The sequence below is a fragment of the Pongo pygmaeus genome, chromosome 19, assembly GCF_028885625.2.
Source record: "Pongo pygmaeus isolate AG05252 chromosome 19, NHGRI_mPonPyg2-v2.0_pri, whole genome shotgun sequence".
Taxonomy (NCBI): Eukaryota; Metazoa; Chordata; class Mammalia; order Primates; family Hominidae; genus Pongo; species Pongo pygmaeus.
In genome coordinates, this window is record NC_072392.2 from 47,856,424 (window position 1) to 47,882,526 (window position 26,103).

The 26,103-nt window shown below is 46.0% G+C and overlaps 2 protein-coding genes across 6 annotated transcripts in view; one reads left to right on the forward strand and one right to left on the reverse strand.

Annotated features, from left to right (window-relative positions):
- The window catches only part of ADAP2 (ArfGAP with dual PH domains 2), a 37,311-nt gene extending 34,998 nt beyond the window's left edge, over positions 1 to 2,313 (reverse strand). For all 5 annotated transcript variants that reach the window (XM_054459948.2, XM_054459947.2, XM_054459945.2 and 2 more), the window contains exons 1-2: positions 2,144 to 2,313; positions 1,183 to 1,313 (exon numbers count right to left, since the gene is read on the reverse strand). In XM_054459948.2, the coding sequence (XP_054315923.1) occupies positions 1,183 to 1,313; positions 2,144 to 2,237 (225 nt within the window). In that variant the 5' untranslated portion in view covers positions 2,238 to 2,313. The remainder of the gene's footprint in view (positions 1 to 1,182; positions 1,314 to 2,143) is intronic.
- Positions 2,314 to 17,415: 15,102 nt separating this feature from the next.
- On the forward strand, positions 17,416 to 25,103 carry TEFM (transcription elongation factor, mitochondrial). The gene is made up of 4 exons (XM_054459953.2): positions 17,416 to 18,020; positions 19,588 to 20,051; positions 23,529 to 23,678; positions 24,480 to 25,103. The coding sequence occupies exons 1-4, from the start codon at positions 17,990 to 17,992 to the stop codon at positions 24,915 to 24,917; spliced, it is 1,083 nt and encodes a 360-aa protein (XP_054315928.1). The 5' UTR covers positions 17,416 to 17,989; the 3' UTR covers positions 24,918 to 25,103.
- Positions 25,104 to 26,103: the final 1,000 nt, after the last annotated feature.

The window sequence follows — 26,103 nt, forward strand, 5'->3', positions numbered from 1 at the left end:
CCCCAAGTATCTGGGACGACAGGCACATGCCATCACACCCAGCTAACTTTTGTATTTTTTTGTAAAGACGGGGTTTCACCATGTTGCCCAGGCTGCTCTTGAACTTCTGGGCTCAAGCAATCCACCAGCCTCAGCCTCCCAAAGTGCTGGGATTATAGGTGTGAGCCACCACACCCATACAACAGCAACTGTTAACTGACTGCTTTCTTTGTGTCTGGACTGAGCCTACAATCATCTTCACAGCAGTGCTGTGAAATTGGTGGTAGTGGCCAGGCACAGTGGCTCACGCCTGTAATCCCAGCACTTTGGGAGGCCGAGCTGGGTGGATTACCCAAGGTCAGGAGTTCAGCCTGACCAACATGGCAAAACCCCGTCTCTGCTAAAAATTAATACAAAAATTAGCTGGGCATGGTGGTGGGTGCCTGTAATCCCAGCTACTCAGGAGGCTGAGGCAGGAGAATTGCTTGAACCCAAGAGGCAGAGGTTGCAGTGAGCCGAGATTGGCCGTTGCACTCCAGCCTGGGCGACAAGAGTGAAACTCCGTCTCAAAAAAAAAAAGGAAGAAAGAAAAAAAGAGAAATGGTGGTGGTGTCCCTTGAATACAGACGTGGAAACTGAGGGTCCACAGCTAGGTCAAAGTACCTAGCTCAGGGCCTCCCAGCTTATAGGTAAGCAAATGATGGCCAGGAGCGGTTCAGGATGGTTCAGGCCTGTAATCCCAGCACTTTGGGAGGCCGAGGTGGTGGATCTCCTGAGGTCAAGAGTCCAAGACCAGCGTGACCAACATGGTGAAACCCTGTCTCTACTAAATACAAAAAAATTAGCCGGGTGTGGTGTCGGGCGCCTGTAATCCCAGCTGCTTGAGAAGCTGAGGCAGGAGAATTACTTGAACCCGGAAGGCAGCGGTTGCAGTGAGCCAAGATTGCTCCACTGCACTCCAGCCTGGACAACACAGCGAGACTCCGTCTCAAAAAAAAAAAAAAAAAAAGTAAGCAAATGATAGAGCCAGAATTTGAACTCTGGGCCTCTGTCTAAGCTGCCATCTTATAAGCTGTGTTTCCTCTGGCTAGACTTGCCCCTCTCTGGTTCTCAGTTTCCCCCTCTGTAGAATGGGAGCCCCCTGCCCGCTGCCTCCACTCCAGTCCCGCAGTTCCATGGCTCTCCACCGGCATGTCTTTCTACCTCCACAATACTGTCGTCCCAGAAGTCAAGTCGCACAGATTTAACTCTGCTGATGTCAGGGAAGTTACGGTGGACGCCGCAGCAGTTGAGACAGATGAAGATCCCCAGCTTGTAAGAGGCCCAGTCGGGATCTGCAGGGGATGAGGCAGGAGAGGAGCTGAGCGGAAAGCGCGATGAAGAAACCAGGGCTGGGCTCCGGGCGCTGGGGCAGGTGGGGCGCCCCTTCTCCCACCTAAGGCGAACTAAGCGGCCAGCCTGGCACCTTCTGGTTAGCCCACCGGCCGCTGCGCGGCGACCGGGGTGAAGATCCTGGAGGCAGTTCAGGGCCCGGGGAGAGAGCCTGAGGCTGCGCGACGTGGAAGTGAAGGGACTCAGAGGGAACCGAGAGGAGGGCGCGGGGGGCGCACCGCGGGGCTCGGCGCGGAGCTGCAGGTGGGGAGGCTGAGTTAGGGGGCCCTCGGTGTCCGCGAGGTGGGGCGCTGGGGAGGCCTTCGGGGGGCGTCTGGGAGCGGGCAGGGGGCACAGGACTGTCGGCGGCCTGGGCCCGACGTCTAGCCCTGGCTGGGATGTCTGAGTCCGAGGGCGTGGGGTGCGCCTGGGTGCGCAGACATCGAGAGCCCGGACTCGGGCGGTCGGGTGCCTGGCCAGGGAAGAGAGCGGGACGGGAAGGGCTCCAGGCTGCCGGCTCTCGTGTCGGGGTCCAAGCACGTGGGAAGTTGCGCATCTGGTCCCGCGAGGGGAGCAGAACCTGGGCTCGGAGGGGCCGGGGCAGGGTGTGGAGACGGCCCTCGGGGCTCGGGTGAGAGGTTCACGGTGTGGGTGGGAGGGGTCCGGGCCCGCAGGTGCCACCTCTGGGTCCAGCGGGGGCCGAGGGCGGGACCCGGTGGGGCCGAGGGGAGGAGTCGGGTGGGCCTGTGGTCCGGCCGGGGGTCTCGCGCTGCCCGCGCCGCCGCGCCCTTACCTGCCGCCCCGCAGTCGGCGCAGTGCGCGTTGCCTGTGTCCGGCGCCCGCAGCAGCTCCAGCAGCCGCTTCTTGTTGCGCTCGCGATCGCCCATGGCCGGCCCGGCGGGGTCAGCGGGGCTCAGCCCATGGCCCGTGCGCTCGGCCCGGCAGGTGGAGAGGGACCCGGCCGCGGCGCCTCAGCCAGGCCTGGGCGGCCGCCAGCCCCGCCCCGCCCCGTCAGGACTGTCCGCCCCTCCCTCGGCCGGTCCAGTCCGGCCCCGAGCTCCGCCGACGCGCGGGGAGGGACAGGAGCACGCGAAATGGAGTCTAACACACTGGCCTGAGATCAAATCGTGGCCTGTCACTTGGTGGCTACGAGACTGTGGACAACCTATTCAACCTCTCTGGGTCTCAGTTTCCACGTCTATGAAAGAGGAACAAGGGCATATGTCTGCATCTCAGCGCTTCTTGGAAAATTAACCAGAATCTAACTTCTGTTAAAGCGTTCTGTTAATGTAAGATCTTACATCTATTTGGAGACGTATTTATATGCAAATGTCACCTCCTCAGGAAGCCCTCTGTGATACCCTGCCTGGAGTAATCTTTCCAGCCTCTGGGTCTCCAGGAATACTGTTGTAGTATCTGTCCATTTCTTTTGGACCTGAGCACTTTCTATCTACCTTGCATCACGGTTATTTATATACTTGTGTCAATTCCACTCTCTGACCGCAGACACATACACACGTCCACACCAGGGAGTTTGACGTCAGCAGTTTTATGTCTGTATTCCATATTGCTCGTATAAATGATAACTGCACATTTTTAGAAGTCCAACTAATAGTTGCATGATTTTGTTCACCAGAAAAGTGTGGTTTCACCAAGGTGGACACAGCCAGGCACTTTAACCTGTGAAGTTCCATCACCGTGAGGTGAAGGCAGGGTATAGGTGGTCTTAAATGTGGGCATTTCATTAATCCTCTTTCCCTCTCCCCCATCTTTGTTACTGCTTGACATCATCTTCGTTACTCCTTGACATCATCTTCAATGACTCATGGGCCTCCTGGTGAAATACATACTGTACATACTTGCCATCTTCTCTGCAGGTTAATACCTTAATGCACACAGATGCGTTAAGCCATATGCATATGATAGACAGGTGTTAACCTTCAGGATAAAATCAGGTTTCCATCCTGGTGAATTGCAGCTGATGTTCTAGCTGACCTGCCCACACTCCCATTCAACATACATGCGGGCGCAAGCACACACGTGCACACACACGCACAGCAATATGGTGTAATGGAATGAATTCAGGAATCCAGAAATTCAGGCTTTAAACGTTGACTCCTTCATTTCCACATTTCCCAGCTGTTCGTCTCTGGGCAAGTTCCTTCACTTCTCTGAGCCTCTGAACCCTCAACTGTAAAATGGAGAGTGTAAGATTCACTAATAGGGTCAATGAAATGGCACAAAGAAACCCTCCAAACATGGGGGCCTCCTTGCTTCCCCTGCCCCTATGGTCAGCTTGTGGAATTGTCGCTTGGAATGCTGTGTGTGATTCCCGTCATCCCTGGGGTGGAGGAGGTCAAGCTGCCAGGACTGAGCAGGAAGGGAGGGTGAAGAACATCACCAAGAATAGCCAGCCATGAGGGCGTCTTGCCTGTGAGGGGGTGAGGCCTAGCCCAGAAGAAGCCACAGAGGATCCAGTGAGAGAGTCAGCTGGGGTCAGGGGGCATGGGGCTGTTTATTAAACAGGCTGAAAGATGATTCATTTCCGTTGCTTTAGATGAAAAAAGGGACAGAAATAAATCTCCCAGGAGAAAGATGGGAAAGGCAACTTAAGGTATGAAGGCAGAGGAAAGAGGGAGAGAGGAAGAAGAGGAGACAAGCTAAGGACATTTCTCCTCTGCCCAATACTGGGGCAAAATTGTGATGTTGGGGGTGCTTCCTCGGCACCCGAGCCTTCCCCAGTCTGTGCTCCTTTGCTCCTCTGACACCTTAGGTCTCACTGCCACCTCCCTGCAGGTCCCACAAAAGCCAACCCAGTTCTAAGTAGGTTCTGGTTGAATTTTAGAAATTTTAAAAAAAGCCGGGAGCGGTGGTTCACGCCTGTAATCCCAGCACTTTGGGAGGCCGAGGCGGGCGGATCATGAGGTCAAGAGATCGAGACCATCCTGGATAACACAGTGAAAGTCCATCTCTACTAAAAATACAAAAAAATAGCCGGGCATGGTGGCAGGCGACTGTAGTCCCACCTACTCAGGAGGCTGAGGCAGGAGAATGGCATGAACCCAGGAGGCGGAGTTTACAGTAAGCCGAGATCGCGCCACCACACTCCAGTCTGGGCGACACAGCGAGACTCCGTCTCAAAAAAAAAAAAAGAAAAAAGAAAAAGAAAAAGAAAAAAATTAGCCAATCCAAGAGAACATATAGTATCTCATTCATAGTGAGGAGCCAGAGATTGAGAGGTTCCTTTAGTTTCCCCTCTTCCCTTCCTTATTTCTGGAGGTTCCCATCAAACAGCCTTAATGTGGCATTTCAGGCATCCTCAGAGCAAAACAATGTACTCTGGTATTTTGTTTATAATGCTTTCTTTTCTTTCTTTCTTTCTTTTTTTTTTTTGGTGGTGGTGGTTGTAGGACAATGCTAATGAACAATTACTGAGTGTTTTTTTTACAAGAGCGTCACACACATTTGATCATATTTTAGCTTCATGACACCCTCAGAGGGCGGCATCATATCAGGCCACTTTGCAGAAGAGAAAGCTGAGCCTCAGAGGATTTAAGTTACCCAAGGTCATGGAGCCAAATAAGAAGCGGAACAGGGCCTAAAGTCCCAGGTGATTTCATGAAACCTCCCTTTAGTGCATTCTGGACTTTTTTTTTTTCTTTTTTTATTTAAATTGTGGTTCAGTTAATAAGTTTGCTCCAAAAAACACAAACCAAAAAAAAAAAAGAAAAAATATAAATTAAAAAATTGTGATAAAATCTAAACACAAAATTTGCTGTTTTAACCATTTTTTTCTTTAGAGACAAGGGTGTCACTTTGTCACTCAGACTTGAGTGCAGCGGTACAATCAGAGCTCACTGCAGCCTTGAATGCCTGGGCTCAAGTGATCCTCCTGCTTCAGCCTCCTGAGTAGCTGGGACTATGGGAACGTACCACCAAACCCAGCTAATTTTTTTATTTTTCTATTTTCACAGAGACAGAGGCTTGCTTTGTTGCCCAACCTGGACTCCAACTTCTGGCTTCAAACAATCCTCTAGCCTTAGTCTCCCAAAGCTTTGTGATTACAGGCATGAGCCACCATGCCCCACCCATCTTAATCATTTCTAAGTGTACAATACTATGTCATCGACTGCATTCAATTATATTCACAATGTTGTGCAATTATCCCCACTATTTTAACAAATATTTAATTGACAAAGAAAGATTGTATATATTCAATGTGTACATGATTTGACATATGTGCACATTGTGTAATGATTCCCACAATCGCATTAATGAACACATCCATCCGCATCCGTACTGCACCTTAGATCCCCAGAATTCTTCTTATAATTGAAAGTTTATACCCTATATTTCCTCCACTATTTATTTCCAAAACTTTTGCATCATCCTAAACAGAAACTGTAGCCCTGGTCTGGGCAACACGGTGAAACCCTGTCTCTACAAAAATTACCAAAATTAGCCGGCTGTGGTGGCATGTGCCTGTAGTCCCAGCTACTCAGGAGGCCGAGGTGGAACGATCGCTTGGGTCCAGCAGGCAGCGGTTGCAGTGAGCCACAATTGTGCCACTGCACTCCAGCCTGGGCAACAAAGCAAGACTCTGTCTCAAAAATAAAACAAAACTCTGTAGCCCACTCCTGGGTACTGGACATTATGAAAATTGAGCTCAGCTTCTGTGCTCAGGACCCAGAAGCTACTTCTAAGTGAAAAGGACCATGCCAAAGGCTGTCATGACCAAGGTGGACACTGAGCACAGTGACCCAGGGTTTGAGGGACAGGATGGGTCAAAGCAGCCTCTCTAAAGGGCTCAGTCAATACAGCAGATGCTGGAGTGAGGGAGCAATTTGGGCCGTGGGACAGAATGTACATTGTAAATAAAGCTCCCAGGGTCCCACCAAGAAGAAACATCTAGCCCTGTTCTCAGGTCACTGTCTTTGTCCAGCCAAGCCAAGCCACAGCAGGGCTGGAAGAAAGCCCTCAACCACATTCCCAGTAACAGCCTCAAGGTCCGCACTCAAGATCTTCAGGGAATAGAACACAATTCCTTTGAAAATTAAATAATTGGCTAGGCACAGTGGTTCATGCCTGTAATCCCAGCACTTTGGGAAGCCGAGGTGGGCAGATCACCTGAGGTTAGGAGTTCAATACCAGCATGGCCAACATGGTGAAACCCCCGTCTCTACTAAAAACACGAATATCAGCCAGGCGTGGTGGTGGGTGCCTGTAATCCCAGCTACTCGGGAGGCTGAGGCAGGAGAATTTCTTGAACCCAGGAGCTGGAGGTGGCAGTGAACCAAGATTGTGCCACTGCACTCCAGCCTAGGTGACAGAGTGAGACTCCATCTCAAAAAACAAAAACAAAAACAAACAAAAAAATTAAATAATTATGTTTATTAGCTTTAGAATTCAAAAAAACTATATTATAGGAAATTTGAAAAATACAGTAACTAAAGAAAAAACCACCACCCACAATTATGGCCACCATTTATTCTGGGATTGCAGTGCGCCAGACCCCTTACATGCATTATTCCATTTAATCTTAGCCATAACCCTGAGGTACAAACTATGTTTATGCCCATTTTATAGATGAGACTACTGTGGCTCAGAGAGAGGGTAAGTACATTTGTCCAAGGTTACACAACTGAGATGTTGTATACTGAATCATGCATACTGAAGCTGGGATTTGAATTCAAGTTTGCCTTGGACTTTTTTCCCGAATATATTAGGTTGAACCACATGAAACTGACTTACAAAAATGGCAATAGCAATGCCATAAAGTTCAACCTAATATTACGCTTCTTTTTTTTTTTTTTTTTTTTTTTTTGGAGAGAGTCTCTGTCTGTCTCCCAGGCTGGAGTGCAGTGGTGCGATCTTGGTTCACTGCAGCCTCTGCCTCCTAGGTTCAAGCAATTCTTGTGCCTCAGCCTCCCAAGTAGCTGGGATTATAGGCATGTGCCACCACGCCCAGCTAATTTTTGTATTTTTAGTAGAGATGAGGTTTTACCATGTTGGTCAGGCTGGTCTCGAATTCCTGGCCTCAAGTGATCTGCCTGCTTCAGCCTCCCAAAGTGCTGGGATAACATGCATAAGTTTGAGGCAGGCAGATCACCTGAGGCCAGGAGTTTGAGATCAGCCTGGCCAACATGGCGAACCCCGGTCTCCACTAAAAAAAAAAGAGATACAAAGAAAATTAGCTGGGCATGGTGGCGTGTGCCTGTAATCCCAGCTACTCAGGAGGCTGAGGCAGGAGAATCGCTTGAACCCAGGAGACAGAGGTTGCAGTGAGCCGAGATCACACCACTGCACTCCAGCCTAGGCAACATAGTGAGACTTTGTCTCAAAAAACAAAACAGACTAAAACAAAAAACTGTATTTTCAAGCATTGCACTCTACTACTCTACTGTAATTGCTTGCTGGTTTACTGGTCTGTCACACTTCTATGCTTCATGAGAACAGGGTCAGTTGTGTTCTCTGTTGTATCCCTAGCACCTGCATGCCACATAGCAGGGATTCAACAAATGTTTGCTAAATAAACAAAGAAATGAGGATCGGTAAAAAATAATAATAAAGTGAGAGGACTTGGGATCACAAAGTGTTTTCCATTTTGAAGGAAAGAAATAATTCCTTTTGAAGGCAAGTGAAACAGCTGACAAGCAGCCATGCAGAGTAAATAATGTGATTGAGTTGACCAACATATTTGTGTGTTTAATATCACCTTGTCTTCAGCAACTGGAACCACTCAGATCTCAAAGGGACTCCCCACTGCAGTACTGCCTCAGGGTTTGCTCATTCATTCATTATTTATGGGGCACCTACTATGTGCCAGATACTGTTATGGGTGCTGAGATGTGGCCACGTAGCTGGGGAAATAGCTGCCTTTGTGGAGCTTACCTTCAAGTTAGGGAGACAGGAAATGAACAGAGAAACAAATATACAATATAGTGTAAGAGTGATACGTGCTATAAAGAAAAAGAAACAGAGTGAGGGGATAGAGAGGAATGAAAGTTGCTATTTCAATAGAGAGGTCAAGGAAGTCCTCTCTGAGCAGGTAACATTTAAGCAAAGATCTTCAGGAAGGGGTCAGGCCAACCAGCAGCAATTTGAGAGAGGAGTGTCCTAAGGGAAGGGAACAACCAGGGCAAAGGCCCTGGGATGTGCTTGGTGTGTGATCTGTCCACATCCTTTGAACACAGAGCTATCCAACTCCATGCCATTGTATCTCGCTCATGCTGCCCCTTCTCCTACCCCAGCTCTCTCCTCTACAACATCCTCCAGCCCAGCCTCCATTGGTTGGTGGAGCAAACTCCTGCCTCCATGCCTAAATTCAAGTCTTACTTTTGACCAGGTGCAGTGGCTCACGCCTGTAATCCCAACACTTTGGGAGGCCGAAGTGGGCTGATCACCTGAGGTCAGAAGTTCGAGACCAGCCTGGCCAACATTGCAAGACCCTGTCTCTACTAAGAATAGAAAAATTAGCTGGGCATGGTGGCATGTGTCTGTAGTCCCAGCTACTTGGGAGGTTGAGGCATGAGAATCGCTTGAACATGGGAGGTGGAGGTTGCAGTGGGCTGAGATTACTTCACTGCATTCCAGTCCGGACAACAAAGCGAGACTCCTCAAAAAAATCTTACTTCTTCCAGCTCACCCTCATCCCCCTGAACTATGTTCCCAAAATGTTCATATTTCCATTACAATAATCATCACGTTGGACTATGGTTGTTTTTTTTAACTTGTTTTGTCCCAGTCAGCAGTGATTTGGTTAAGAGCAGATTGTCATATTCATCTTTGTATCCTTGGTGCCTAGCAAATGCTGGGCCTGAAAAATTTTGGTTGATCCAGTTTTATGAAATGTCCAGAACAGACAAATCCATAGAGACAGAAAGCAGATTAGTGGTTGCCAGGAGCTGGAGGGAGTGGGTTTGGGGGCAGAGGGACTGGGAAGAGACAGTTTAATGGGCAAGGTTTCCTTTTAGGGTGTTAAAAATGTTCTGGAACTAGGGCTGGGCGTGGTGGCTCACGCCTGTAATCCCAACACTTTGGGAGGCTGAGGCAGGCAGATCGCTTGAGCTCAGGAGTTTGAGACTAGCCTGGCCAACGTGGTGAAAGCCCGTCTCTACTAAAAACACAAAAATTAGCAAGGCATGGTAGCGCACGCCTGTAATCCCAGCTACTCGAGTGGCTGAAGCAGGAGAATCGCTTGTACCCAGGAGGTGGAGGCTAGGAGCCGAGATCATACCACTGTACTCCAGCTTGGGCGACTGAGTGAGACCTTGTTTCAAAAAAAAGAAAAAAGGTCTGGAACTAGATAATGGTGATAGTTGCACAACATTGTGAAGGTACTAAATGTCACTGAATTGAACCCTAAAATTATGAATTTTTTGTTATGTGGATTTTGCAACAATGTTTTAAAATGGTGGTGAACTGAGTGGAATTGAGACCCCCATTACACAGGTAGTCCAGGAGTTTGTAGGAGTTTGCATTCTGAATAAAATGCAATGACCCAATAGAGATCCAGAGAGATGAAGTATCCATTTGTGAAAACCGAAGAGCCAGAAAAGAGGTCCTAAATAGACCCAAGATAATTATTTGCATTTTACATAATTACCTGCAACACTAAATGAGAAGTTAGTTATAGAGGTTTAGGCACAACTATAATTGAAGGGGTTAGAGTGACACCTGTTGTAAACTGGATTTGAACACTAGGGTGCTCCTTTATGGAACTTGAGTTTTAAAACTGGGTTTAAAAATCCAAAAGTTTGGCTGGGCATGGTGGCTCATACCTGTAATCTCAACACTTTGGGAGACTGGGGAGGGAGGACCTCTTGATCCCAGGAGTTCCAGACCAGCCTGGGCAACCTGGCAAAACTCTGTTTCTATTAAAAATAAATAAGTAAATAAAAATAAAAACCCAAAATCCAAAAGTTCTATTTTCTTTAGTTATACCTAAAATAAATCATATAAGGGATTGTCTTACCAAGCATCTGGGTATTTTCCTCTTAGACAATCACAACTTTTCTTTTTTTTTTTTTTTAGACAAAGTCTCGCTCTGGGGTCCAGGCTGGAGTGCAATGGTGTGATCTCAGCTCACTGCAACCACCGCCTCCCGGGTTCAAGCAATTCTCCTGCCTCAGCCTCCTGAGTAGCTAGAATTGCAGGAGTGCACCACCATGCCTGGCTTATTTTTGTATTTTTAGTAGAGACAGGGTTTCACCATGTTGGCCAGGCTGGTCTCGAACTCCTGACCTCAGGTGATGCGCGCACCTCAGCCTCCCAAAGTACTGGGATTACGGGTGTAAACCACCGCACCTGGCCAATCACACTTCATTTTAATATATAGAATCAATTTGCCAATTAACAATATCTCTTGGCCGGGTGCCGTGGCTCATGCTTGTAATCCCAGCACTTTCGGAGGCTGAGGCGGGTGGATCACAAGGTCAGGAGTTCAAGACCAGCCTGGCCAATATTGTAAAACCCCTTCTCTACTAAAAATACAAAAATTAGCCAGGGCACTGTGGCAGGTGCCTGTAGTCCCAGCTACTCGGGAGGCTGAGGCAGGAGAATCGCTTGAACCTGGGAGGCAGAGGTTGCAGTGAGCTGAGATGGCATCACTGCACTCCTGCCTGGGTGACAGAGCGAGACTCTGTGTCAAAAAAAAAAAAAACAACTCTCATTGTATAAGACTTTCTATTTTACATCATTTTATTTCCATAACAACTTTGTAAGAGGGGTACTTTGAATTTTGTCTTGCAAAAGAGAAAACTATTCTTATAGAAATAAACTGAGATACATAGGAAATATGTAGCAATATTGGAGCATGAGCCAAGTTTTCTGATTCTGGGTCTCAAATTGTGAGTGCTGTGTTTTATTTTGATCATTTGCCTAATCATTTTAGTTGTGTATAATACTGAAAAAATATAATAAAATGTAACATAAAAGCAGGAAAAAAATCCAAAACTTTTCCCAGACGAAGATTAGTAGGACAATTATCTTTCCTTTACAAAATATCCCTGAGAGTTGGGGGTGGAGCAGTCAGAGAAATACATCACGTGCTCCCTACCCCGAATGATCTATTCAAGGATCAGCAGCCCTTTTCTCGGGAGTCTGTATATAAGGTGATGAATGACTTTGAGGACTAAATAAAGTAGACTGTGTCACTAAATAAATATTCAAACCTTATATGATACAAATCTAATTCAAAATAATTTGAAGACTTCAACTTTTTTATTTTTTATTTTATTTTTTTGAGATAGGATCTTGCTCCATTGCCCAGGCTGGAGTGCAGTGACGCAGTCTCGGCTCACTACAGCCTCCATCTCCCGGGCTCAAGCAATCCTCCCACCTCAGCCTCCTGAGTAGCTGGGACTACAGGCGAGCACCACCATGCCTGGGTAATTTTTTATTTTTAGTAGAGACCAGGTTTCGCCATGTTGGCCAGGTTGGTCTCAAACCCTGGCCTCAAATGATCCGCCTGCCACGGCCCCCCAAAGTGCTGGGATTACAGGCATGACCCACTGCACCAAGCCCCAGACAACTTTTCTAATTTTTATGTTTGGAAACAGGGTCTCACTCTGTCGCCCAGGCTGGAGTGCAGTGGCATAGTCATGGCTCACTATAACCTCAAATCCTGGGCTTGGCCGGGCGCGGTGGCTCACGCCTGTAATCCCAGCACTTTGGGAGGCTGAGGCGGGGCAGATCACAAGGTCAGGAGATCGAGACCATCCTGGCTAACACGGTGAAACCCCGTCTCTACTAAAAATACAAAAAAAAATTATCCGGGCGTGGTGGCTGGTGCCTGTAGTCCCAGCTACTCAAGAGGCTGAGACAGGAGAATGGCGTGAACCCGGAAGGCGGAGCTTGCAGTGAGCTGAGATTGCGCCACTGCACTCCAGCCTGGGCTACAAAGGGAGACTCCGTCTCAAAAAAAAAAAAAAAATCCTGGGCTTAAGTATCCTCTCACCTCAGCCTCTCTAGTAGGTAGGACTACAGGCATGTGCTACCACACCTGGCTTTCTTTCTTTTTTTTTTTTTTTTTGAGACGGAGTCTCGCTCTTATCGCCCAGGCTGGAGTACAGTGGCACAATCTCGTTTCACTGAAAGCTCTGCCTCCCAGGTCCACGCCATTCTCCTGACTCAGCCTCCTGACTCAGCCTCCTGCGTAGCTGGGACTACAGGCGCCTGCCACCACGCCTGGCTAATTTGTTGTATTTTTAATAGAGATGTGGTTTCACCATGTTAGCCAGGATGGTCTCGATCTCCTGACCTCACCATCCACCCGCCTTGGTCTCCCAAAGTGCTGTGATTACAGGTGTGAGCCACCGTGCCCAGCCCACACCTGGCTATTTTTAGATTTTTCTGTAGAGACGATGTCTCACTATGTTGCCCAGGCTGGTCTCAAACTCCTGGTCTCAAGCAATTTTCCCACCTCAGCCTCCCAAAGTGTAAGGATTACAGGCGTGAACCAACATGCCCATCCAAGAATTAAACTTTTAAGTAATATTTTACTGAAGTATAACAAATACAGAAAAGTGCACAAATCACAAGTATGCAGCTTAATGAATTTTACAAAGTGCACACACATGTTTAACTAGCATATAGAGCTTTTAAAAAAAAGAGGATAACCAGCATCCCAAAACATTCCCATTCTCTCTTTAGTGACTAGTCCCAAAGGTAATCTCATGTTTATCATGATAGATTAGTTTAGTCTGTTTTTTTTTTCCCGGAGACAGAGTCTCACTTTTTTGCCTGGGCTGAAGTGCAATGGCACGATCTCAATCTCGGCTCACTGCAACCTCCACCTCCTGGGTTCAAGCAATTCTTGTGCCTCAGCCTCCCGAGTAGCTGGGACTACAGGCTCCTGCCACCATACCTGGCTAATTTTTTGTATTTTTAGTAGAGTCCAGGTTTCACCATGTTGCCCAGGCTGATCTTGAACTCCTGAGCTCAGGCAATCTGCCTGCCTTGGCCTCCCAAAGTGCTAGGATTACAGGCGTGAGCCACCACACCCGGCTTGTTTTTGTACTTTATATATAGCTGTGTGGCTTCTTTCATTCAACATCACGTTTGTGGGATTTACTCATGTTACTGGGTGAAACGTTTATTCAATATATACGCAATAATCTGCCATTGAGATATTCCAGGTTTTGGCTAATACAAATAGTGCTGCTATGAACATTCTTGTAATCAGGTTTAACCATGTGAAATTGCCATTTTTGCAAATAGACAACTGGCAAATACTGGCAATTTTATACATATAGCTCCACTAGTTGCATGTCCTTTAGTGCACATCTGTTTGCATTCTGTTGGATATACACCCAGGGGCTGGACTGCAGGACCATAGGATATACAAATCTTCAGCTTTAGTAGATATTGCCAGTTTTTCAAAGTGATTCAACCAACCCACACTTCCATCAGCAATGTATGAGATTTACAGTAGCAATTCTCATGGGTGTGTAGTGGTATTGCAATGTGGTGTTTTTTGGTTTTTGGTTTTCTTTGAGACGGAGTCTCTCTCTTATCGCCCAGGCTGGAATGCAGTGGTGCAATCTCGGCTCACCGCAACCTCTGCCTCCAGGTTCAGGCCATTCTCCTGCCTCAGCCTCCCAAGTAGCTGTGATTACAGGCGCCCACCACCACGCCTGGCTAATTTTTGTATTTTTAGTAGAGATGGGGTTTCACCATGTTGGCCAAGCTGGTCTCGAACTTCTGACCTCAGGTGATCTGCCTGCCTTGGCCTCCCAAAGTGCTGGGATTACAGGCGTGAGCCACAGTGCCCAGCCTCCTGTTTCCTTTTAAATCTGAACATTGTTTCTCAATCTTCTTGGGAATCCAAATCCTCTAACCACATCTAATGGTGGTGCTCCCAAGGAGTTCTCTCCTTATCTCACTGTGCTTTTCTCACGCCTACCGCCTCTCCCTGGCTCCTCGCATCTGTTCTCATGAGTAAAGTACCATCTCTACAGGCTGACGGCCTCCAAACCTACACCCCAGCTCAGTGCTCCTCCTTAGCTTCAGACGTGCATCTCTATCTATTGGACATCTCCCCCTAATGTCCTGCAGGCTTCAAAACAGATTTTAGCTTGTTTTTGTTTTTTTCAGTAAACCTTTTGCACTCCCAACTTAAAAAAAAAAAAGGAAATAGAAAATATCAGGTTGTATCACATGCAAAAATACAATGGTTGTTTTTGTTTTTTGTTTAGTCAGGGTCTTACTCTGCCACCCAGGCTTGAGTACAGTGGTGCAATCTCTGCTCTCTACGACCTCCACCTCCCAGGCTTAAGGGATTATCCCACCTCAGCCTCCCAAGTAGCTGGAACTACAGGCGCATACCACCATGCCCAGCTAATTTTTTTGGTATTTTTGGTAAAGATGGGGTCTTGCCATGTTGCCCAGGCTGGTCATGAACTCCTGGGCTCAATCAATCTGCCTGCTTTGCTCTCCCAAAGTGCTGGTATTACAAGTGTTGAACCACCACACCTGGCCTTTTTTTTTTTTTAAATGAAACTTTTGTTTCACATGTGTATCCTGGATCAGTCAAAAGTTTTAAAAACACAGAAACTAGATAACAGGCTAGACATAATGATGGAAGGAGTAGAAGGAGCCAGAGACACCTGCATCTGGGTGACAAAAACAGGGAAGTGAGAAGGAGCTAGTTTTTGGGGGAAGACAGTGACTTTCATTTTGGAGGCATCAATTCTGGTTTACAGTAAATCGGGCAATATTTGTCTCTTTCCTTTGTATTTCTGGCTCTGCTCAAAGCATATTTCTGAATAAATGCTTTCAGGAAGGAGGGTGATTCCCCTATAGGTCATTCATAATCATTTCTCAAGAAGAGGGGGGATGCTTTACTGGGCACAACCACATTGATTGAACTCTTATCTTATGCTGGGTTCTTTGCATCCAGTTTCTCATTCATCCTCCAAGCAGCCCTGTGAGGTAGGTACCATTAACTTCATTTTACAAATGAGGAAGGTGAGGTTCAGAGAGGATAAGAAACTGACTATGGTGATGCAGTTAGTAAGTGATAAACTGTGTCTTGCTAGCGAACCAGACCATCTCTGAAAGCATCACCAGGACTGCTTATGGCCTCTTGTATTAGTTTCTTAGGGCTGCTGTAACAAATGACCACAAACTGGTGATTTATTCTCTCCAGTTCAGGAGGCTGGAAGCCCAAAATCAAGGTGTTATCCGGGCTTGTTCCTTCAAAGAGCTCTGAGGGGACTCTGGCCCATGCCTGTCTCCTAGTTTCTAGTGACTTTTGGAAACCCTTGGCCTTCCTGGGTTTGTAGATGCATCATTCCAATCTCTGCTTCCATCTTCACGTGGCATTCACAGAGCCATCTTCTCATAAGAACAGCAGCCATGTTGGATTAGTCCCTGCTCCAGTCCAGCGTGTCCTCATTTTATTTATTTACTTATTCATTTTTCTGAGACAGAGCCTCGCTCTGTCGCCCAGGCTGGAGTGCAGTGGTGCCATCTCAGCTCGCTGCAAGCTCCGCCTCCCGGGTTCACGCCATTCTCCTGCCTCAGCCTCCCGAGTAGCTGGGACTACAGGCGTCTGCCACCACGCCCGGCTAATTTTTTGTATTTTTTAGTACAGACGGGGTTTCACCGTGTTATCCAGGATGGTCTCGATCTCCTGACCTCGTAATCCCCCCTCCTCGGCCTCCCAAAGCGCTGAGATTACAGGCGTGAGCCACCGCGCCCGGCCTTCGTGTCCTCATTTTAATTAGTTACATCTACAATGATCTTATTTGGAAATAATAAGGTACTGGGGGTTAGGACTTCAACAAATCTGTTTTGAAGGATGCAATTCAATCATAACATCTCAGTAAGTTGAATAAGCCCTACAGGTGAGGAAATTATTTCCTCCTGATTTGGAGGATTTTGCAGAAAAAAGTTGATGTTATTTCTTGTCAGATTCCTAAGTTCCCCAGAAACTGCCAAGGTTTCTAGACTTCCTATGAGCAATTTTTTTTTCTTTTTTTGAGACTCCCCCAGGCTGGAGTGTGGTGACACGATCTCCACTCACTGCAACCTCTACCTCCCGGGCTCAGGTGATTCTCCCACCTCAGCCTCCTGAGTAGCTGCGATAACAGGCGTGCTCCACCACACCCGGCTAATTTATTCGTAGAGACGGGGTTTCGCCATGTTGCCCAGGGTGGTCTGGAACTTGTGAGCTCAAGCGATCCGCCCGTCTCGGCCTCCCAAAGTGCTGGAATTACAGACGCGAGCCACTGCTCCCGACCAGCACATTTTATTAATACTTATGATTCCCCTACATCCCCACTGCCTTCCAGACACAAACAATCAACCCATTGCTGCCTCACAAAAACACAAACTCATCACCTTTCCCTCCCTCCTGAATTTCCCGTTTTTCACAAAACTGGCTCCTCATCTTCCAGAAAGAATTCTTTTCTTTCCACTCTCCTTACATCTCCCAGGTTCAATTCCTTACGGTTGGTCAGGCGCAGTGGCCCACGCCTGTAATCCCAGCACTTTGGGAGGCCAACTCAGGCAGATCACCTGAGGTCAGGAGTTCGAGACCAGCCTGGCCAACATGGTGAAACCTGTCTCTACTAAAAATACAAAAATTAGCCGGGCGTGGTGGCGCTCGCCTGTAATCTCAGCTGCTCGGGAGGCTGAGGCACGAGAATCACTTGAAATCGGGAGGCGGAGTTTGCAGTGAGTCCAGATCACACCACTGCACTCCAACCTGGGCGACAGAGCAAGACTGTTCAAAAAAAAAAAAAGAAAAAAATTCCTTACGCTTGCCTCTCACCTGGGAAGATAATACACTCTCTTCGCGACTTCTCATTGCTCCCAGGCTCTTCACCTGCAATCCAGCCTCACATTCGCTATACAGTATATGGCCAATTTTCTGAAAACACTCTCCAGTCTGACTCTGCAAATCATAAACCTCGGGGACTTCAGGCTTCCTACCTGGTGGAGTATTCAACTGCTCCACCCATTATTCAAGGACCAACTAAATTCGGTGCTTCATTCATCTCTCTTTATCCCTTCTAAGAGGAATACCGCTCCAGCGCCAACGCAATCTCCTCCTCCCTTGCCTTTACCTAATCCCTTGCCTGCCCTGTTTCCCCGCTGAGCTCCTGAAACACTTCGCATCTCTCCCCGTTATTCCAGTCTACCTGGTGAAAAGGTTATTTGAGGACCTTGTCTACGCTGCCCCTACCTGATCCCGCTCCCGGCGCCACAGGCTGGGCCTCAACAGGAGCTCCTCAATCTTAAGTGTCTAGGAGAAACCCAGGGAGTCTCCACTAAGGAGGGACTTTGCCCACTACAGACTAAAACTGGCCTCGGAATCGCCTTCCTGGAGATTCGGCCCAGCGGCTCTCAGGAGTCGGTAGGGGCAAGAACGTTTCCCCGGTGCAGTGGAAGAAGACTGCGGGCCAGCCAGGGACTCGGGATCCGGGGACAGGGCCTCGGCAGGCGCCCGCCCGGAAGCCCGCAGCCCAGAAGCGGACGACCCAATGCTCAGCGGGACACACCTCGGGCCTTGCCCCGGAACGCCGCTTGGACAACAACCTTTCCGCCGAGTGCAGGCCGAGCGCTTTTGGGCGCAGCACGCAGGAACCGGAAGTCAATGGAGGAAGACTGGACCTACTGATTCAATTTGGAGATGAGCGGGTCTGTCCTCTTCACGGCGGGAGGTAGGGTGCTTGGAACTCTGGGGTAATTTCCCGTCTGTCATTAGCCTCTGACCCTAGAGGCTAATGGAATACGGCTGGAGGTATTCTGGAGGAACCTGGAGTGTTTCCTTCCTCATGTCCGTCATGTCCTAGAGTGTTTCCTTCCTCATGTCCGTCATGTCCTAGAGTGTTTCCTTCCTCATGTCCCTTGTTCAGGTCCCTCTCTTGGGGCCCCAGCCTAGCTGACGGGGCAGTTTTCGGAACATTTGTGCTTCCCTGACCTCAGGGTCCACGGGTGGCTCCTCAGAGTGGGCGGATGGTTCAGATTCTCACAGCCGCTTGGTTACCTCTGGCCGCATTACTTTCCTCTGGCTGCGATGTTAGAGTGACTTCCCACTGGTTTTACAGTTATGCATTGTATGGTGTTTCTCATACTTGCAAAAACGTCGTGTAGAAGTCTTGAAAAGTGTACGGAAGAAAATAAAACTGCCCTTAAATCTACCACTTAGCTGAAACATTTCTTATAAACGTATAAAATTTAATTTTATTTAGTTCCACCAGATGAGATACTAAAATGTGAAAATGGAAGTGAAGACAGAGTTTCGCTCTTGTTGCCGAGACTGGAGTGCAATGATGCGATCTCGGCTCACTGCAACCTCCGCCTTCCGGGTTCAAGCGATTCTCCTGCCTCAGCCTCCCGAGTAGCTGGGATTACAGGCATGTGCCACCACGCCCGGCTAATTTTGTATTATTAGTAGAGACAGGGTTTCTCCATGTTGGTCAGGCTGGTCTCGAACTCCCGACCTCAGGTGATCCGCCCACCTCGGCCTCCCAAAGTGCTGGGATTATAAGCGTGAGTCACCGCGCCCGGCCTAAGACAAACCTTAACAGGAAATATTAGTTACAAAAAGATTCCTCTAAATTAAAAATATCAAAAACGTTAAGCAGTTGGAATAATTATTTCAACTACTTGCTTCCTGATGGGTATAAAATACAATTTTCTAGGTAGTAAAACTTCGGACTGATCCATAAAAATCGGAAGACATCTCTCGTGACTCGAAAACAACAAAAGCTCTATTTAAAACTCTATATAATATAGTTTAAAAACTAATCCTCTTTTAAAGATGATTCTCGGGCCGGGCGCAGTGGCTCACGCCTGTAATCCCAGCACTTTGGGAGGCTGAGGTGGGCGGATCACGAGGTCAGGAGATGGAGACCATCCTGGCTAACACTGTGAAACCCCGTCTCTACTAAACATACAAAAAATTAGCCGGGCGTGGTGGCAGGCGCCTGTAGTCCCAGCTACTTGGGAGGCTGAGGCAGGAGAATGGCGTGAACCTGGGAGGCGGAGCTTGCAGTGAGCCGAGATCGGCCACTGCACTCCAGCCTGGGCAACAGAGCAAGACTTCGTCTCAAAAAAAAAAAAAAAAAAAGAAGATGATTCTCCAGGACAATTTAATATTGTCCTCTACTAGTTCTTAAATTCCAGGAAAGTATTTGTGACTTTGCAAAGGATCTAGTCAAGCTTGCAACTAACCCTAAAGGAAGTAGGACATCCAACTTATATTTTGCTAAATTTTCCTTTTAGAGAGGTGGAGATGCTTTCTGACCCCGTCGAGGTCATCCCTGTTCTGGGCCTTACATAATTTCTGCTGTCGGAAAAAATCCACTACACCTAAGAAAATTACTCCCAATGTTACTTTTTGTGATGAAAATGCAAAGGAGTCCGAAAATGCACTTGACAAGCTCTTCTCTTCAGAACAGCAGGCTTCCATCTTGCATGTGTTGAATACAGCATCTACTAAAGAACTTGAAGCTTTCCGATTGCTTCGTGGAAGAAGGTCCATCAATATCGTAGAGCACAGAGAAAACTTTGGGCCATTTCAGAATTTAGAGAGTTTAATGAATGTGCCCTTGCTTAAGTATAAAAGTACAGTTCAAGTTTGTAACTCCATACTTTGTCCAAAGACTGGAAGGGAAAAAAGAAAGTCACCGGAAAACCGGTTCCTGAGAAAGCTCCTCAAACCAGACATAGAAAGAGAAAGACTTAAGGTATATTCTTCATATCTGCTATATTGCCTAATATTTGAGAACCTACTCTAGAAAGCACTCTTCTGGGCATTGGGTTGGGAAGTGGCTAAGACAGGTTCTTCAGGTTTAGTTGGCAAGTATATGATCACTACCAAATAATGAGATGTACAGATAGTAAATTGGCAGTTGAGAGGAGAGAAAACAATGGGCTGTGACTGTTGTGGAAAGTTTACTGGAAGAACTCAATTTAGATCTTAAAAGAGAGATCCTTTGGCTGAGAGGGGAGGGCATTTTAGGTAGAAAGAACAGTTGATGTTGAGAAGCAGGTCTAGGCAAGGCTTATTTAAGAGGAGTGTCATTGGAGATACTAGGCTGTGTCTAAGGGTGATGTTGGGATTAATGAGAAATTAAGGAGCAAAGATAGGTTATGGCCAGTGAGTGACTTTAGAACATTATACCAGTCTTTCCGGCAGAATTTAAAATTATTTTCTATACCTTTTCTCCTTTAAAAAGCATTTTATCTTGAATCATGCAAGTCTATAGGTAAGATTTAAAAAAAAAAAAAAAAAAAGCGGCTGGCTCACACCTGTAATCCCAGCACTTTGGGAGGCCAAAGCGGGCAGATCACAAGGTCAAGAGATCAAGACCATCCTGGCCAATGTGGTGAAAGCCCATCTCTACTAAAAATACAAAATTTAGCCGGGCATGGTGGCACGGGCCTGTAGTCCCAGCTACTCAGGAGGCTGAGGCAAGAGAATCTCTTGAACCTGGGAGGCAGAGGTTGCAGTGAGCTGAGATCATGCCACTGCACTCCAGCCTGGCTACAGAGCAAGACTCTGTCTCAAAAAAAAAAAAACCATTCTAAAAGCAATTCTTTTTCCATTGTCTTAAAAAAAAAATACTAGAAATATTTGACACAGCAGTCAATTTTTTTTTTTTTGATACAGAGTCTTGTGCTGTTGTTGCCAGGCTGGAGTACAGTGGCATGATCTCACAACAACCTCCACCTCCCAGGTTCAAGCGATTCTTCTGCCTCAGCCTCCTGAGTAGCTGGAACTACAGGCACACACCACCACGCCCAGCTAATTTTTGTATTTTTAGTAGAGATGAGGTTTTACCATGTTGGCCAGGACAGTCTTGATCTGTTGACCTCGTGATCCACCTGCCTCGGGCTCCCAAAGTGCTGAGATTACAGGTGTGAGACACTGCGTCCGGCCACAGCACTCAAGTATTAAACTTTAGAGGAACTCATGTCCTGTGTAACATTGCTTGATAATCATTATCTCATAAAAATCATAAGCACCATTTTTTTTCTGGACCAATGGGTCCCAGTTTTTTGAGGAATATGGGTACTTTTGAAAACCTGATGAAAGCTGTGGACCCTCTTCCCATAGAAAAAGGTATAGCACATATACACAGAATACTACACAGTTTCAGAGGACTGGCAGATTCTGTTAAGTTCACTCATGGACTCCAAGTAGAACTGCTGCAATTGATCTGGAACATATTTCAACCAAATTCTTCAGGGAGGATTCTCATCCAAATTCATGGCCAAAACTGTTTATACCCAGATTAGAGTGGAGTTGCATCTTATTTAGGGGGCTGGATTTTAAGTCAGTTTTTATGGAGATATAAGTCATGCAGTAAAATCCTTTAAGAAAAAATCTATTGCCCACGAAGTATTGTGTGTAGTCTGGTTCAGTAATGCTTGTGCACACTAAAGCTTGAGAGTCACTGAGCTAAAGAAAACCAAAAGGAAGTCTGTATTTTGGGCATCTATACTATTTTGTCTTTAAGATATTTATCCAGTCCTTAGCCATGAAAGGGAGATGGGTATACAACTAATTGTTCCTGTTTATTTGCCGCTGTATCTATTTCTATATTAGTTTGTTAATATAATAACTAAGTGAGCCATGTTGGGGAAAGGTGATAGCGTTGTACTTCATCATCAGCCCAGACTTGATAGGAAAAAAAATCTAAATATTCAATTACTTATTATATATCTCCTCTTAGAAGCCCTATAGGCAACCCAAACTTAATGCATTAAAAACAAACCAAAGCAAAAAAATTTCTTCCCACCTTCCCTAGGTCATGTGACTCCTATCTTCATCATCATTAATGATGCCATTCAGTCACTGATACAAAACTGGAATTATTCTAGACTCCTCGTTAAACCCATGTATTAATTCTGCTCCCACTATCTGTTTCTTTTCCTTCTGTCATTGTCTTCAATTCTTAACACTTTCTCATGTTATAACAGGTACCTAACACAGATCCCTACCTTTAGTTCCCTCCAGCCCATCTTTTACACCATCAAGGATTTTTCTGAAATGTAAATCTTATGTTATTCCTTAAAATTCTGTTATTTTAGTGGCCCCTGTAGCACTCAGGATAAAGCAAGTTACTTACCTTTATAGACATCTGCCTTGTCCTCTGCCGTTTTCCTATTCAGTCTTTATTCTACTGCCAGAGTGTGAGATGTCAAACAGCCTATCTTTCCAGACATCTGGGTGAAATAACTTCCCATTTACTGTCTCATTCTCCTAGTCCTCCAGTAAACCTTCCCTGACCACTTCTCTCTACAATAGTTTTATGGTGGTATTTCTTATAATGTACAGTTACATTTGTTGTTTCCTAGTATCTAGTGCAGACCCTGGCTACACTTGAGTTTGAATGCCTACTTTGGGCAAGGTGCTGAGAATGAGTATAGGTCCTTTATCTATAAACTGACTGCTGCTGGTTACCTTTTAATTTTGGTGGCTCACACCTGTAATCCCAGCACTTTGGGAGGCAGAGGCGGGTGGATCACTTGAGGTCAGGAGTTCAAGACCAGCCTGGCCAACATGGTGAAACCCCGTCTCTACTAACATACAAAAATTAGCTGGGTGTGGTGGCAGTTACCTGTAATCCCAGCTACTCAGGTGGCTGAGGCAGAAGGATTGCTTGAATCTGGGAGGTGGATGTTGCAGTGAGCTGATTGCGCCACTGCACTCCAGCCTAGGTGACAGAACGAGACTCCATCTCAAACAAAATAATAATTACTCCTGCATTTCTTTAATAATTCTCAGTTCATAAACTATAAATAAGTTTATATTACATAAACTAGTTAGGCATTCTGAATTTGTAGATTATGTTTGCATCTGTAAAATGTTTACACTTCTAGCCAGGCGCAGTGGCTCATGCCTGTAATCCTAGCTCTTTGGGAGGCCGAGGCAGGTGGATCATGTAATCAGAAGATCGAGACTATCCTGGCTAACACGGTGAAACCCCATCTCTACTAAAAAATATATAAAAAATTAGCCGGGTGTGGTGGCACCTGTAGTCCCAGCTACTCAGAAGGCTGAGGCAGGAGAATGGCATGAACCCAGAAGGTGGAGTTTGCAGTGAGTCGAGATTGCGCCACTGCACTCCAGCCTGGGCGACAGAGCGAGACTCCGTCTCAAAAAAAGAAAAAACTAAAATGTTTATACTTCTAATTAAATCAGTCTTTTCTTTTAGGCAGTTAATAGTATCATATCTATCGTTTTTGGTACTCGAAGAATTGCCTGGGCTCACCTTGATCGTAAATTGACAGTGCTGGACTGGCAGCAAAGTGACCGCTGGAGTTTAATGAGGGGAATATACTCATCATCAGTCTATTTAGAAGAGGTAAGGCAGTTGCACCTCCAGATTCCTACCTGCTAGAGCTCCTTGTGTAGTTTAATCTTTTGGTCCCAAAAGGAATGTAATAAAATAGTAAAGATGGGTTTTCTTCTGGTACTTGTTACTCACTTGTTCCTATTATGTTTTCCATCACCTTTGATTTTTAAAAATTCAACCTTTAGTTAGTTCAAGAAATGCCTCATGCATCAAAGGCAGATACTGAGAAAATCAATGGTATTTCATTCTAAATGTTATAGAACATTATCACTTTTATTTATAAAGCTTATTTTTCAAAATGCCATCACATTGTCTCATTTGAGTTTTCAAAACCTTGTGAAATGGTCAGGAATTATCACCTTAATGGTCAGGAATTACCACCTTGATTATACATATGAAATCTGTGGTTCAGTCAAGCATCTGATGTGATTAGTCAGTTGCAGAGGTGATTGATTCTTGCTAGTTATTCTAACCCTATGCTCTATCCCAGAAAATGTTTGAAGGTTAATAAAAGTTTTAAGTTGTCTAATCTTAAAGCCAATACATATTTTAGAAATTATGAAGTCCACTGTACAGATCAAGAAACTGGTACTTAGGGGGACTAAACAGCTTAGCTTAGCTGTTGTTGTGACATAACCATGACCAGAACCAGACTGCTCATAAAATGGCTTTTTCAGTTATTTCAAAGTTGTCAATAGTGATATAGTATAAATTAACTAATTATAATATTTTTAAATAGAAGTGGGACAGAGAGGGGACCAAACATAAAATGTAATTAATTATTTCTGCTCCTTTGTCTTTTTTTAAAAGATTTCCTCGATCATTTCAAAGATGCCTAAAGCAGATTTCTATGTTCTGGAAAAAACAGGACTTTCCATTCAGAACTCCTCTCTGTTTCCAATACTGTTACATTTTCATATCATGGAAGCCATGCTGTATGCCTTATTAAATAAAACTTTTGCCCAGGATGGGCAGCATCAGGTGCTGAGCATGAATCGAAACGCAGTGGGGAAGCATTTTAAACTGATGATTGGTGACTCCCGGAGTAGTGGAAAAGAGCTAGTGAAGCAGTTTCTCTCCGATTCTATACTGAAGGCGGATCCTCGGGTGTTCTTCCCATCAGATAAAATAGTTCACTACAGACATATGTTTTTATCTACTGAACTACAAAGAGTAGAAGAGCTTTATGATTCATTATTACAAGCTATTGCCTTCTATGAATTAGCAGTGTTTGACTCTGAGCCTTAGAATTCTGAGGTTAATGTGCTAAAGTATAATTATTAGCTCTAACGTAACACCAACTGTTGTGAACATCCATGTTATTGGAAAAGAACACATTTTGAGTGTATTTTAGATGTTTAAATTCTGACTTTTGGCTATTAAATGGTTTACATAATAAGCCAAGACCAAATCAATAAACATTTTATGAGATTCTGTGCCTCTCAGGTTAATGTGTTAAACAGTAACATGGGGCTTGGTGCAGTGGCTTATGCCAATAATCCCAGCACTGTGGGAGGCTGAGGCAGGAGGACTGCTTGTGCCCAGGAGCTCAAGAGCAGCCTGGGCAACATAGCAAGACCACATAAGTTTTAAACATTTTTCATTAAAAAAAAGAAACAGTAAGATGCCAAATTGACAAAACAAGAAACAAAGTTATCTCCCTTTAAAAGCAAATACTATCTATACTAAACATTTGCATTATTATCATATTGTTAAAATAGGGAATAATGGTTTTCCTAGGTGGTACTTAGAATAAAGCTGGCCAGGCATGGTGGCTCACGCCTGTAATCCCAGCACTTTGGGAGGCTGAGGCGGGTGGATCACCTGAAGTCAGGAGTTTTGAGACTGGCCTGACCAAAGTGGAGAAACCCTGTCTCTACTAAAAAAAAAAAATACAGAATTAGCCGGGTGTGGTGGCGCATGCCTGTAGCCCCAGCTACTCGGGAGGCTGAGACAGGAGAATCGCTTGAACTGGGTGGCAGTGAGCCGAGATCGTGCCATTGCACTCCAGCCAAGGCAACAAGAGCAAAACTCCGTCTCAAAAAGAAAGAATAAAGCTAAAGATAACTGATAATACAGCTTATAGAATCGTCCTCTCTTATTCTCTAAGTAGAATGTGGTTTGCTACACTGCCTCCAAAAGCCGATTTTCTTTTTTTGAGACAGGGTCTCTATCACCAGGCTAGAGTGCAATGGCACAATCACAGTTCACTGCAGCACCTCCTGGCCTCAAGCAATCCTCCTGCCTCTATCTCTTGAATAGCTAGGACTACAGGCACATGCCACCATACCCGGCTAATTTATTTTTTGTAGAGACAGGGTCTTACCTTGTTGCCCAGGCTGGGCTCAAATTCCTGGCCTCAAGCAATCCTCCTGCCTCAGCCTCCCAAAGTGCTGGGATTACTGGTGTAAGCCACCATACCCAGCCCCAAAAG